Here is an 11,826-nt window from a genome sequence, read left to right on the forward strand (position 1 = left end):
CTGCCAAGGCGGGCCGGGGTCCTGGACCTCCAGAGCATCGGCCTCCCTTCCACAGGCTGTCATCCGTCTACTCAGAGTCCTCTTCAGCCTCTCCTTGCCCCGTCTCTCTCACCGCCTCCAGATGTGACCTCCTCGTCTCTTACCCACAGTGCACCTCTCCGGTGACCCCTGCTCGGGTTGTGGTTGTGTGTGTGTGTGTGTGTGTGTGTGAGGGGTCCTCTATTCGGCACTGCGGGGGGTCCTGTCAGAGACCCTCATTCACTCACACACTTGCATACTTGCGTACCCGTCGACACGCACACACACACACACACACGGGTCAGAGGTGGAGGTCAGAGGGATAGTGATTAGAGGCTGTGCATGTGTATGTGTGCGCATGGTGGGGATTGACAAAATCACATGTGCGCAGGGAGACTCTATAAAAGTCTGACGTGTGTGTGTGTGTGTGTTTACTTGCAGTGAGATCAACAGGAACACAAAGCAAATGGGATATCTGGTGATAAATCAAAATCAAATCGTGGGAGGACAAATATAACAGAACAGCCCCGTTGGAGTCTTATCCTGTCTAGCCTTCTCCTCTCACACACAGCTTGAAGTGAGGCCAGGGCGGAGGGATGTGTCCACAGTGCCCCCCGGTGGTGGAGAGGACACACTATCAGGCAAAACGGGAGGAGCGTGCCGGCTGTTAGATGGAGGGAAGCAGACCTGTTCTTCTTCGAGTGTTCATCCTTGCCCTTCTTCACTCCAAAGATCCTTGTGATCAGAGTGCTGAACAGGAGAGTGGAGGAGTTCCTCACCTGAGAGAGAGAGAGAGAGACAAAGAGAGAGAGACAGAGAGAAAGAGAACAAGAGAGAGAAATAGAACAAGAGAGAGAAATAGATAATTGATTGAGGACAGGGGTAGGGACAGAGATAAAGGAGGATGCCGAGATGGAGAGCAGGGGCATGATGGAGGGAGGGCAGGATGGAGGGACTCACAGCCCAGACAGGAGAGGTGAAGCCCAGCACGGCGGCCTGCATGCCCTCGGACACGAAGGGCACGATGTTCTCCCCCAGACGAGTGTCTCTGTACAGCGCCCTCAGGATGTTGAGAGCGTGCACCTGTGGAGAAATACAAACACACACACACACACATACAAATCAGCACACATACATAATAAGCTGTGTACCTAGCATATGGACACTTTCTGGTGGGTCCAGGGGGGTTGTACCTGGGGGACAGTGGTGTGGTCAGTGTCTCTGTGGGGAGCGGGCATGGCCAGGGCAGTCAGCTCCCTCATGGTCATCTTCAACAGGCTGCAGCTGGATAACTTGGGCTCAGAAGACAACAGGGCCTAGGGAATAGAAATGGGTTTCGATTCTAGTTTAAACACTGCAACAGAGAGACAAAGAGCCTGCGACTGGTTAGGACTGTTTTTATTTATTTATATTGTGATATGGAAAATATCTTTGTGGCATAGGTCATCTTGTAGTATAAACCAAAAGATGAAACACCATTGGACTGGCTGCGTGACATCATCAGCATGCGTCAGCATTGCAGAGAGACCTGATGAGAGACAGCTGTGAGTCTGTATGTATGTGTGCCCTAGGGAGTGGGGAGGAAGGGGGTGGGGGGGGGGGTCTGGTCTGGTTCCTGTGAAGTGTGTCCCAAGCCGGCCCAGGTTAGTGGGAGGAGAGCTGGGCCGGGCCAGAGATGCAGCAGTCCCCACCAGCCGTTCCGGATCTCTCCGCCACAGGAATGTACACGGCCCTGCCAAGGTGCTGACTTCATTTGCAGCCCTCCCCTCATCACTCTCTCCTGTATTATCTCTTACTGACTCCGCTATCTAGCTTTCCCTTCATATCTGTTCATTCCAATTAAATACAAAAGTTCTCTCTGCTCTCCCCTCAGGACTCTTCTTTCAGTTTGTTTCCTTTTTTGTTTCCTTTTTTTTTTTTACCCTCATTAGTCCAGAGCTCTACTGGTGATGGTTCTAATATGTGAGACTAGCTCAGTTCTACTGCTGATGGTTCTATGGGTGAGACTATCTCAGTTCTACTGCTGATGGTTCTATGGGTGAGACTATCTCAGTTCTACTGCTGATGGTTCTATGGGTGAGACTAGCTCAGTTCTACTGGTGATGGTTCTATGGGTGAGACTAGCTCAGTTCTACTGGTGATGGTTCTATGAGTGAGACTAGCTCAGTTCTACTGCTGATGGTTCTATGGGTGAGACTATCTCAGTTCTACTGGTGATGGTTCTATGGGTGAGACTATCTCAGTTCTACTGGCGATGGTTCTATGGGTGAGACTAGCTCAGTTCTTCTGTCCGTTTCCAGTCTAAGTTGAGTAAACAAAACAGCAGAGGAAGGTCTGCAAGCTGATGTTCAGACAGAGTGCTGAGGTGTTTGGGATTGGTGAGACGGAGAAGGGGTTCAATTAAGGGACACTGTGCATGTGCACGGATGTGTGTGCGCACATGACAAATAGATGGATGGGGAGACAAAGTGTTCTTCCAGCATGAATGCTCAAAGGGAACGCCAAGAAATGCAGAGTTACTGCTTTTAAGCGTAAACACACACACCCACCCCCACACACACACACACCTGGATATAGAAAGGGATGCCTGCGCTGCGTCGGGTGGCGCACAGCTTGGACGCAGGGTCACTGGACTTGACCTCCTGCAGGACCTCAGTCAGCCAGCAGGCAGGCAGCTGCTGCAGTGTCTGGCTTCCGCTTCTGGAACAGACACACACAGACGCGTTCCTGTGACGCCCGATAAGACGAGAAGCATTTTCGATTTTGTTGAAACTAAAACGGTGAAAAATGCATAACAGAAAGGCTTAACATGCAGGTTCACACAAGAAAATCCCTGATCAGATCAAACACACACACAGGAGGCATGGACTGCAGAGAGGAATGTGCTCTCCAGTTATGAAAAGGACTGCTGTTTAACACGAGCCAGTGGACCAAGGAGGCCAGATCAAACAATCCACTGCACCGGACGGGAAAAGGGCATGACCCCAGCCCCCCCGCACGCACGCACGCACGCACGCACGCACGCACGCACGCACGCACGCACGCACGCACGCACGCACGCACGCACGCACGCACGCACGCACGCACGCACGCACGCACGCACGCACGCACGCACGCACGCACGCACGCACGCACGCACGCACGCACGCACGCACGCACGCACGCACGCACGCACGCACGCACGCACGCACGCACGCACGCACGCACGCACGCACGCACGCACGCACGCACGCACGCACGCACGCACGCACGCACGCACGCACGCACGCACGCACGCACGCACGCACGCACGCACACACACACACACACACACACACACACACACACACACACACACACACACACACACACACACACACACACACACACACACACACACACACACACACACACACACACACACACACACACACACACACAGGAGAACTATGGAACACTAGAGACACAAAACCTAGCATCAAAAGGCAGCAGTCAAGCTCCCTATAATCAACACCCCATAACCTTGCAGTGTCATCCCCCCAGACACACACACACACACACACACACACACACACACACACACACACACACCACAGCTAATCCTATAGGATCCTGTTGTGAGTTCAGTTTCATCTTGGTTCCCCATGTGCGGGCCAATAAAATACCCAATTGGGATTCCAGGTTCGCCGTCCATGGCTCAAAATCGACTTTCCCCGCTTGACCAATAGCACACACACACACCTACCTGCATAACATGTCAGTCAGGCGTACAAAGCCCACATAGGCCAGCTCAAAGGCCCCCCGGTGGCGAGACTGCAGAAGTTGCTGACGGAAATACAACCCTACTCCTTCCACCTGGGAGAGGGAAGGAGAGAAAGAGAGAGAACTTCAGTTCCCAATTCATTTGTTTATCCCAATTCAAACTAAAAGAACATAAATCAGGACAGCGTCTAACACATTTAGCACAAGAGCAAGTGCGCCCCAAACAAAGACCCTCATCATCGTTCAAACAAGTGCTAGTACAGTAAGTGGGACCCTACGGAGGCCGGCCAGGAGCCCGGAAGAGGGAGTCAACATCAGGGTGCATTCCAGGTGAGGGGCAGGGCACAGCGGGCACAGCGTCTCCCGGCCCTGTTATTACACTGTGGCATCACTACCGCAGGCAGGGCTGTGGCGCCGCGCCAGGCCGGGGTGGCACGGAGGGCACAGGGAGGGGCTGGTGGAAGAGAGCCCCATGTGAAGGGGTGGCACATATGGCCCCCTACTCCTCCTTGCTTCAGAAGGCACACATGGTTAGATCATCTAAGACGTGCTACTCAATCGGCAGGAGATTTGGACAGGCATTTAGGGACAGCCCTAATTGCCCCCTCCACTCTTCTTTCCACTCCCCCCCCAAAAAAAATACCTAGCCTGCTGTGACCGGCCGCATCAACAAGACCGACCGTACGGACCTTAAGCTGACCGCCCCACCTCCGCAGACATACAGGAATACCTTACCGACCTGACCACAGCGGCGGCAGCCGTTATGACTGTCCAATCACGTCCGGGGGGGGCGGTGAGGGGGGGGTGAGGGGGGGGGGTGAGGGGGGGGGGGGGGGCGGGGAGGCGGGGGGTGGCTACCATGCAGCAGTGCGGTCCCACGGGCGCTATTTTTGACCCGCCGCTTGTGTCATCGTTAAAGCGACTAGGCTTCCTGGGGGGACTTTATTTAGACTTGCAACTTCCTGTTTGCAACGCTCCCCTTTCCCAGAGAGAAAAAAAAAAAAAAACGGTGCATGTGCGGGAAGAAGTTTTCCAAGTCCCTAGCGTGGCCCAGGGCAGCGAACAGGGTAATTACACCAGGGCTGTCACTGACCCAAATAACAGCTCTGCTCTGGCTGCCCTGGCCTGGCCTGCCTCCTCACCTCAGGCCTGGGGAACAGTCCCCAGACGGATAAGGAAGAAGAGGAGGAGGGTGGTGGTGTTGTTGATTTGCCTCAATATTCTCCGAGCTTGTTGTGCAACTCGAACAGAGATACGCCCACTGGAACCGAGGAGCGTTCTGTTAACATTTCAAAACTGTGCTACATGAAGGCCTCTACTTTGTATGTACCGCAATAGCAGAGGGTTCCCAAGTTTATCTGTAAGGTAACTGTGTTCGAGAGTAACCAAGTAGGGGTTGGGGTTCTGGTCGTTGGATCATTTACAGGTCCAAGATACTTCAACAGCAGTTTGAGAGAAAGACTGTTTGTGAAACCAGAGAGAAAGATACAAAGTTAAGAGAGAGACTTACATCCCTGTGGTCTAAGAAAAAGAGTGTGCCCATGTTAGTTAGGCTAGCTAATGCAGACAGTACATTCTCTGGTCTCAGCCCTGATGGTTGATGGCTCTGCCTCTCCTGTGTGACTGAGAAGACAGGCCAGGCCAAACAAACCCTAGAGCTGTGAAACTGGAGGAACTTGGACACACACCAGCTCTGTGGTGGTCTCTCTTTCTCTCACACACACACTCACAGGCGCCGTGGCTGAGGAGGTCTCTCGCATCTCCACAGAGGGGCCTCCCAAGATGGAGGAGACACATCCTAGAATCCCTCGGGATGAGAACCCTGCATCTGTCTCTCTTGCCGTCTCTCTCTCTCTCTCTCTCTCTCTCTCTCTCTCTCTCTCTCTCTCTCTGTCTCTCTCTCTCTCTGTACGTCTTTCTCTCCGTCTCTCCCTCTGTGTGTGTGTGTGTGTCTCTGTCTCCATTTCACATCACTTAATCCCAGGCCCTGAAATAGCGATATCAAGACTTTCACTTGTCTGTTACTGTTGCCATGGCGTCGGCGAGGAACAGAAACATCTGCAGAGTTGCCGGGACGACCGGAGCACAAAACAGGACGCTGGCGAAAGGCGGTGGAAGGTTGAAAGCATGTGACTGGGAAAGATGGCTCCCGCCATGACGGCGTCATAAACACACACACATGAATCCACACGGCAAGTATTGACCGTGCCATCGCAAAGGTGGGCCGGAGGGGCTGTGCGCGTGTGTGCAGACCCGACCTAACCCACTCCACAAACACAGAGAGCTGACTTCTACATAAACACTACCACACCATGATGGACAGACAAGAGAGAAAAGGAGAGTGGGGGGGGGGGGGGGGGGGTATGTCATGGCAATTTCTCATGTTCCTCTGGTTCTGACATCCTCCTGAGGCATCTACTGCCCAGTTGGACCGGCCCTCCGTCCTTAGCTCATGCGTTACGTAACGGGGGCCAGCTGCCGTGGTAACCGCAGCGGTGACATCATCTCTCCGCTGCGGCCGATCTGATGTCGCTGGTAATAAGCAGGCGAGGTGATTGGTGGATGGTGGAGCTCCAGAAACACCCCCTTGACTGGGACAGATCTGAGGGAGGGCGGGACGCTGGGGGGACAGACGGGCCAGACACACACAGGGAATATGACTGGGTTCCTAAAAGGACACAGACGTTACGACAAAGCGCAAAATAACAGCACAGTAGACCAACTTCCGACTTCCTCTGCAGCCACTTCCTGTCCCCGGGGTTTAAACATGGTCAACACATGGCAGACATGCAAGCTGTCTCTCTCTCACACAGGGGAAGGAATAGCTGTCTGAGTACTTCAGCATGTTAAGGTCTACACTCCATAATAAGCATCTTTCGAGACAAATGGCAGTATCTGAGGGGGGGGGGTGTCTGAGCAACGAGCAAGCTAGCTGCTTGTTTGCGGTGCTGTGTGTGTGTGTGTGTGTGTGTGTGTGAACACACACAGTGTTTACCTCTCCAGGAAAAAGAGGCGGCCGGCGGTGGAAGTGATTTGGAAAGAATGCGAGGGACTGGAGGCCGGGGCAGTCGTTAAAGCAGCAGGGTCGGTCCCTAATGAAAGCGGCGCGCTAACGAGGGCGGATGCTAATTGAAGAGGCTCCCAGCGTGGTGTCACTCACGCACACACCTCTTCTCCGACTACAGTCCACACACAGTAAACATGTCTTAAATGCTGCCTTACGGCCCCACACATCCCCATGCTGTGGGTGTGTGTGTGTGTGTGGGGGGGTGTGTGAGAGAGAACGTAAACAACTACTTACAATAGTGTGTGAGGGTGTGCGAGTGCTTTATTATGTGCAGGCATGTACTTAGTGCCAAAATGACTGCAATGTGTGCGAGGCGGTGTGGTTCACTGCACCAGGGGGGCAGAGGGAGGCATGAGAGCACAATGTGGAGCATGGAGTTGGTACGCGCGCGCGTGTGTGTGTCTGTGTGTCGTCTCACCTGTTCCTCAGTGATGAGCCCCTGGTTGGGGGGGGTGTCAGGTGTGAGGAGAGGCAGGCTCTGACAGACCTGGCCCAGGAGCATGGACACCTCCTTCATGCTCCTCCAGCAGCACACCAACACCATCTGAGCGGTCACCCTGTAGCTCTCTCTGCTGCCGCCACCTAAACACACACGCGCACACACACACACACTTCAATTAACTACTTCTCATAATACAGGATGACACACCGGCTGTAGAATTTGATGAACAGACGTGGTTTAAAGGTATGTAAACCTATGTGCATCCATCCACCCTCCAGGACTGTACGTCAGTGGATAAACACTGACCTCCTGTGGTTTCATCCAGTACTGCAGCCACAGACATAAAATGGTTCTACAGTTCCAGGGCCAGAACCCCGCACTACTGACCAGTGTGGTCCTGCTGTGGTTCCTGTGAGGGTTCTGCAGGTGTCCTGTCCTCCTGTCCAGTCTGAGGGTCGACAGTCTGAGGGTCGACAGTCTGAGGGTCGACAGTCTGAGGGTCGACAGTCTGAGGGTCGACAGTCTGAGGGTCGACAGTCTGAGGGTCGACAGTCTGAGGGTCGACAGTCTGAGGGTCGACAGTCTGAGGGTCGACAGTCTGAGGGTCGAGCTCCCTGGGGCTGGTGAAGAAGTCGTTGGAGTCCCTGGGCTGGATCTCCTGCAGGATTCTCTGAAGACCCGCCGACGTCTCTGAAGATCCACACACACACACACACACGCGTGACGGTGTTCACACATATAGTAGAACAATTACACTCCCAATCATATAGGCAGGTACACACATCATTCGTTTTAGGATATGTTCACTCTGGGCCAATGTGAGAAGCTGACCTGAGTCTGTATCCATGGGGATGAGCCCCTCGGGGGAGGAGCTCTGGACCACAGGAGAGACAACATCGGACATCCGGTAACACACACCGATCAGCTCTGCTACCAGGCTCCTCCAGTGGTCAGGCATCATCAGACCCCTGGACACACACATGTTGGGGGAGAGCGATGAATCACAGCTGTTGCATTTAGTGTCCATGTGCAGAGAGTAAGTGTGCCCCCCTATTGTGTGCCAAACACACTTGTGTTTGTTAGTGTGTGTGCGTGCGTGCGTGCCTCAGTTTGAAGAGTGCGTGTGTGTGTGTGTGTGTCCTCCTCACCCAGTAGGAAGATTCTGCAGGGCAGCGGTGATGCAGTGGGCTCTCCCATACAAAGGGTAGGAGGCTGCAGCCAGCAGAAGAGAATCCTCTGCTCTCAACACCTCAGACTTCAGACACTCCAGCAGGAAGCTCACCACTAAAACACACAACCCAGGACACAACACACACCTCGAATGACCAAACAGTAATCTACATACACACTGCAGTCATTCCTCAACGCTGGTGCTCATACACAAACCTGCCAAGGTGAGTTTTGGGGGATAATAAGCATCTTGTTTTGAATCTTTTCTGATATCCTTACCTGCTAGAGTGTTGATCTCCAGGATGAGGGCCTCAGAAGCCTGGGGCGGGAGTTGAACAGGAGGCTGGAAGGTGAGGCCTTGCTTCTGGGCGCAGCGCTGCAGGGCCTGGGACAGGGTGGGCTGGTGGAGTAGCATGTTTAGGAGGTGGGCTGCTGTGACGCTGTCGAAGGGCTTGGTGCTGGTGCTGAGGTCCAGAGCTGCCTGGAGCAGAGACCGCATCCTGTCTGGGTCCTAGCCAGGGGTTTACAAACGTCTTGATTTGTGCGTAACCTTTGAGAACTGATCGGACATAGATGGATCACTTATCCAATCACTGACCTGTAAGCCTACAGCCGAGGGAGGGAGTTGCCGCAGCAATGCGGAGGCCAGCTGCTTGACTTCCAGGAAGTTGTTGGCCACACAACAGAGGACATTCTGAGCGTGTGCACCAGTCACCACCTCTCCCAGTGCGAAAACATCTGGCCCTGAAAGAGAGTAAGAGAGAGAGCGAGCGAGACAAAGAGAGAGAGACGGAGTGTGGTGAGCGACAGAGATGAATTTCTCACAGACTGATGTGAGAAAACCCTTCTGGTGATGACGAGAAGGATGAGGAGGAAGAGCCACAGTACCGGTGGAGAAGGTGAAGAGCTGAGCCAGCAGGCCCAGCAGATGCAGGGCAGTGAGGCATGTGGAGAAGGAGGCTCCGGGCAGCAACACCTCCAAAAGGCTCTCACACAGCCAGCGCAGGAAGTCCTGAACACAGAAAACATTAACAGCACACACACAGAAAACATGAATTATACCATGCATTTATCTCTCTGGTGCACCTATTCCATCTGTCTGTAGGGGGCGGTTTGTGTACCTTGTATGTGCCCAGAGTGTGTTGGTCTTTCTTTCCCTGTTCCTGGTCTCTCTCCTGGGCTAGTCTCTTCTGTAGCACCTGCCCGCTGTCTTTCACTCTGCCTAGGAGCTGCACACACATCACAAACTCAAGATAGAAGTTGACTGGAATCAAAATCAAAATGCAGGTGAAAACTAGAGTGGTGCCATCTGAACGGACCTTTTTCAACAGGCTGACAGTCTGCTGTCTGACCCCAGGCGATTGGCTGTTCAGACTAGAGGACAGGAAGTGGCGAATCAGCTCCATTTCCTGTGAGGTCAGGACCTCTGTGCTGCGATGGCTCTCACACACCAACCCCAGAGCATCCATCCGCACCTACAAGGACGGACAACGACATTATCATTACCCACACTATAAACATTTACTTTATTACTACACACACACACACAATCACACACAAATCATACCTGGTCGTGTTTGTGTACCAGTGCCTGACGGAGCAGAGACAGGGGCACGAGGCCCCCCCACAGCCCCTCCTCTGAGGACTGGACCATCCCCTGGGCCCTGGCCGCGCGCAGGCAGGTCATCAGAGCCCCCACAGCGCCCCTGCTGCCTGGAGGACCTGCAAGGCAAACGACAGCAGCAGAAATGTTCGAACTGCACAACAATGTACCACAGAATCCAATATGGTGAATTTAGGGTTGTGTATGTTTGTAGGTGCGTCTGTACCTGCACTGCAGGGTGGCGTATCCTGCAAAGCCTGTACCATGTGACCCAGACTGGAGGGGCTGCAGCGCAGGAGTTTGGGTAGAAAATAGTCCAGGATATAGGTGGTCTGGTCCAGCCTGGCGCGGCACAGCACCTGCAGCAGGGGTGCCACCCACGTCTGGTGCCAATTCTCTATCCAGCCCTCTGTTACCCCTCGGCCTTCCTCTGCGCCCGCTGTGCCAACCTCGCCAGCCAACTGGGCCCTGTGGCTGACAAACAGCCTCTCAAGGAGGTCGCTGGCGTACGGTGCCAGGTTCTGGTCGCCCATCAAGCCCAGAAGACACGAGGGGAGAAGGGGCTCGAGCTCAAGCAGGTACCCTGCCCCCAGGAGCTCCACCAAGCACCCCAGAGAGCCATACTTGCCTCTCATGTGCCACTCCAGCCCCAGCAGGCTGTGGGTCAGCTCCGAGATGTAGGGGTCTTTGGTCGGGTCGGAGACGGAGGGGTTAGTCTTCTGGTGGAGGAGGAGCAGGTTGCGGAAGAGGGAGCGGGTCTGGTGTCGGACGCCGTCCAGCGGGTGCTCCCAGTGGGCATAGACGTGCTCCAGCAGGCGCCCCTGGAGCTCGGAGCCCCCCTGGAGGGAGAGGTGCAGAGCGGGGGGGCAAGGCTGCTCCCCCTGCAGGCTCTCCAGGGCAGCACCGCTCCACAGGGTTAACACCCGGGCAACTACCATAGCCGTGCTGGCCTCCTTAATACTGCAAGGACAGATAGATGTTATGGAATCTGTCTCATTAAATCATCTTTTATCGAGATCAGACGCGTGGGATTCATGCACCTGGTATCCAGAGCCAGCAGTGTGCTTGGCACCAACAGCAGCAGCTGCACCCTGTCAGGGCTCTGTGTGACGTCCCTCCAGCCAAGCATGGCCAGGGCACCGTGACACAGGTAGAGACACACGCCGGCAGGACGGCCGCTGGCGTACAGGCCTGCACAGCCCTGCCTCAGCCACTGGGGGGCGGTGTCACAGCCCTGCTCAGACCCCAGCAACAGGCCTGACACCTGGAGAGACACGGAGAAAGGAGAGAAATTGTCTTGTTGTTCCCCTACTATTGTTAACCTGGAAAAAGTGAATCCTTCTCAAAACAGATACAGAATTCAGATATACAATTCATTTGAAAGGAGAAAGAAAGAATGAGAAATGGAGAGTGAATGAGAAATGGAGAGAGAGAGAGAGAGAGAGAGAGAGAGAGAGAGAGAGAGAGAGAGAGAGAGAGAGAGAGAGAGAGAGAGAGAGAGGAGAGAGAGAGAGAGAGAGAGAGAGAGAGAGAGAGAGAGAGAGAGAGAGAGAGAGAGAGAGAGACAGACAGACAGACAATGAGAGAGAGAAAAAGAGAGAGAACTCACCACTGCAGCCACTCCATCTCTACTGGCCATGACAGACCTGATCAACAGGACCACGGCCATGCCTGCTGTGCTCTGGACTGTCTGGACAAACTCCTCTGGAGAACAGAAGAAGGAAAAGAGAGAGGTGGGGGGGGGAGAGAGAGGCCGATTACAGAACAGAAACAAAAAGCCACATC

The 11,826-nt window shown here is 54.1% G+C and overlaps 1 protein-coding gene across 2 annotated transcripts in view; it reads right to left on the reverse strand.

Annotated features, from left to right (window-relative positions):
* The window catches only part of thada (THADA armadillo repeat containing), a 45,136-nt gene that overhangs the window by 30,119 nt on the left and 3,191 nt on the right, over positions 1–11,826 (reverse strand). The window contains exons 1-18 of one of the 2 annotated variants that reach the window (XM_062463855.1): positions 11,651–11,749; positions 11,082–11,305; positions 10,268–11,001; positions 10,006–10,160; positions 9,758–9,913; positions 9,560–9,667; positions 9,327–9,450; positions 9,037–9,182; positions 8,718–8,949; positions 8,417–8,552; positions 8,100–8,236; positions 7,656–7,958; positions 7,245–7,408; positions 3,743–3,852; positions 2,586–2,718; positions 1,212–1,334; positions 979–1,101; positions 706–797 (exon numbers count right to left, since the gene is read on the reverse strand). In XM_062463855.1, the coding sequence (XP_062319839.1) occupies positions 706–797; positions 979–1,101; positions 1,212–1,334; positions 2,586–2,718; positions 3,743–3,852; positions 7,245–7,408; positions 7,656–7,958; positions 8,100–8,236; positions 8,417–8,552; positions 8,718–8,949; positions 9,037–9,182; positions 9,327–9,450; positions 9,560–9,667; positions 9,758–9,913; positions 10,006–10,160; positions 10,268–11,001; positions 11,082–11,305; positions 11,651–11,710 (3,260 nt within the window). In that variant the 5' untranslated portion in view covers positions 11,711–11,749. Of the gene's footprint in view, positions 1–705; positions 798–978; positions 1,102–1,211; positions 1,335–2,585; positions 2,719–3,742; positions 3,853–7,244; positions 7,409–7,655; positions 7,959–8,099; positions 8,237–8,416; positions 8,553–8,717; positions 8,950–9,036; positions 9,183–9,326; positions 9,451–9,559; positions 9,668–9,757; positions 9,914–10,005; positions 10,161–10,267; positions 11,002–11,081; positions 11,306–11,650; positions 11,750–11,826 lie in introns of those variants that run through there. The other variant, XM_062463856.1, reaches the window with a different exon arrangement.

The sequence above is a fragment of the Osmerus eperlanus genome, chromosome 6, assembly GCF_963692335.1.
Source record: "Osmerus eperlanus chromosome 6, fOsmEpe2.1, whole genome shotgun sequence".
Lineage (NCBI taxonomy): Eukaryota > Metazoa > Chordata > Actinopteri > Osmeriformes > Osmeridae > Osmerus > Osmerus eperlanus.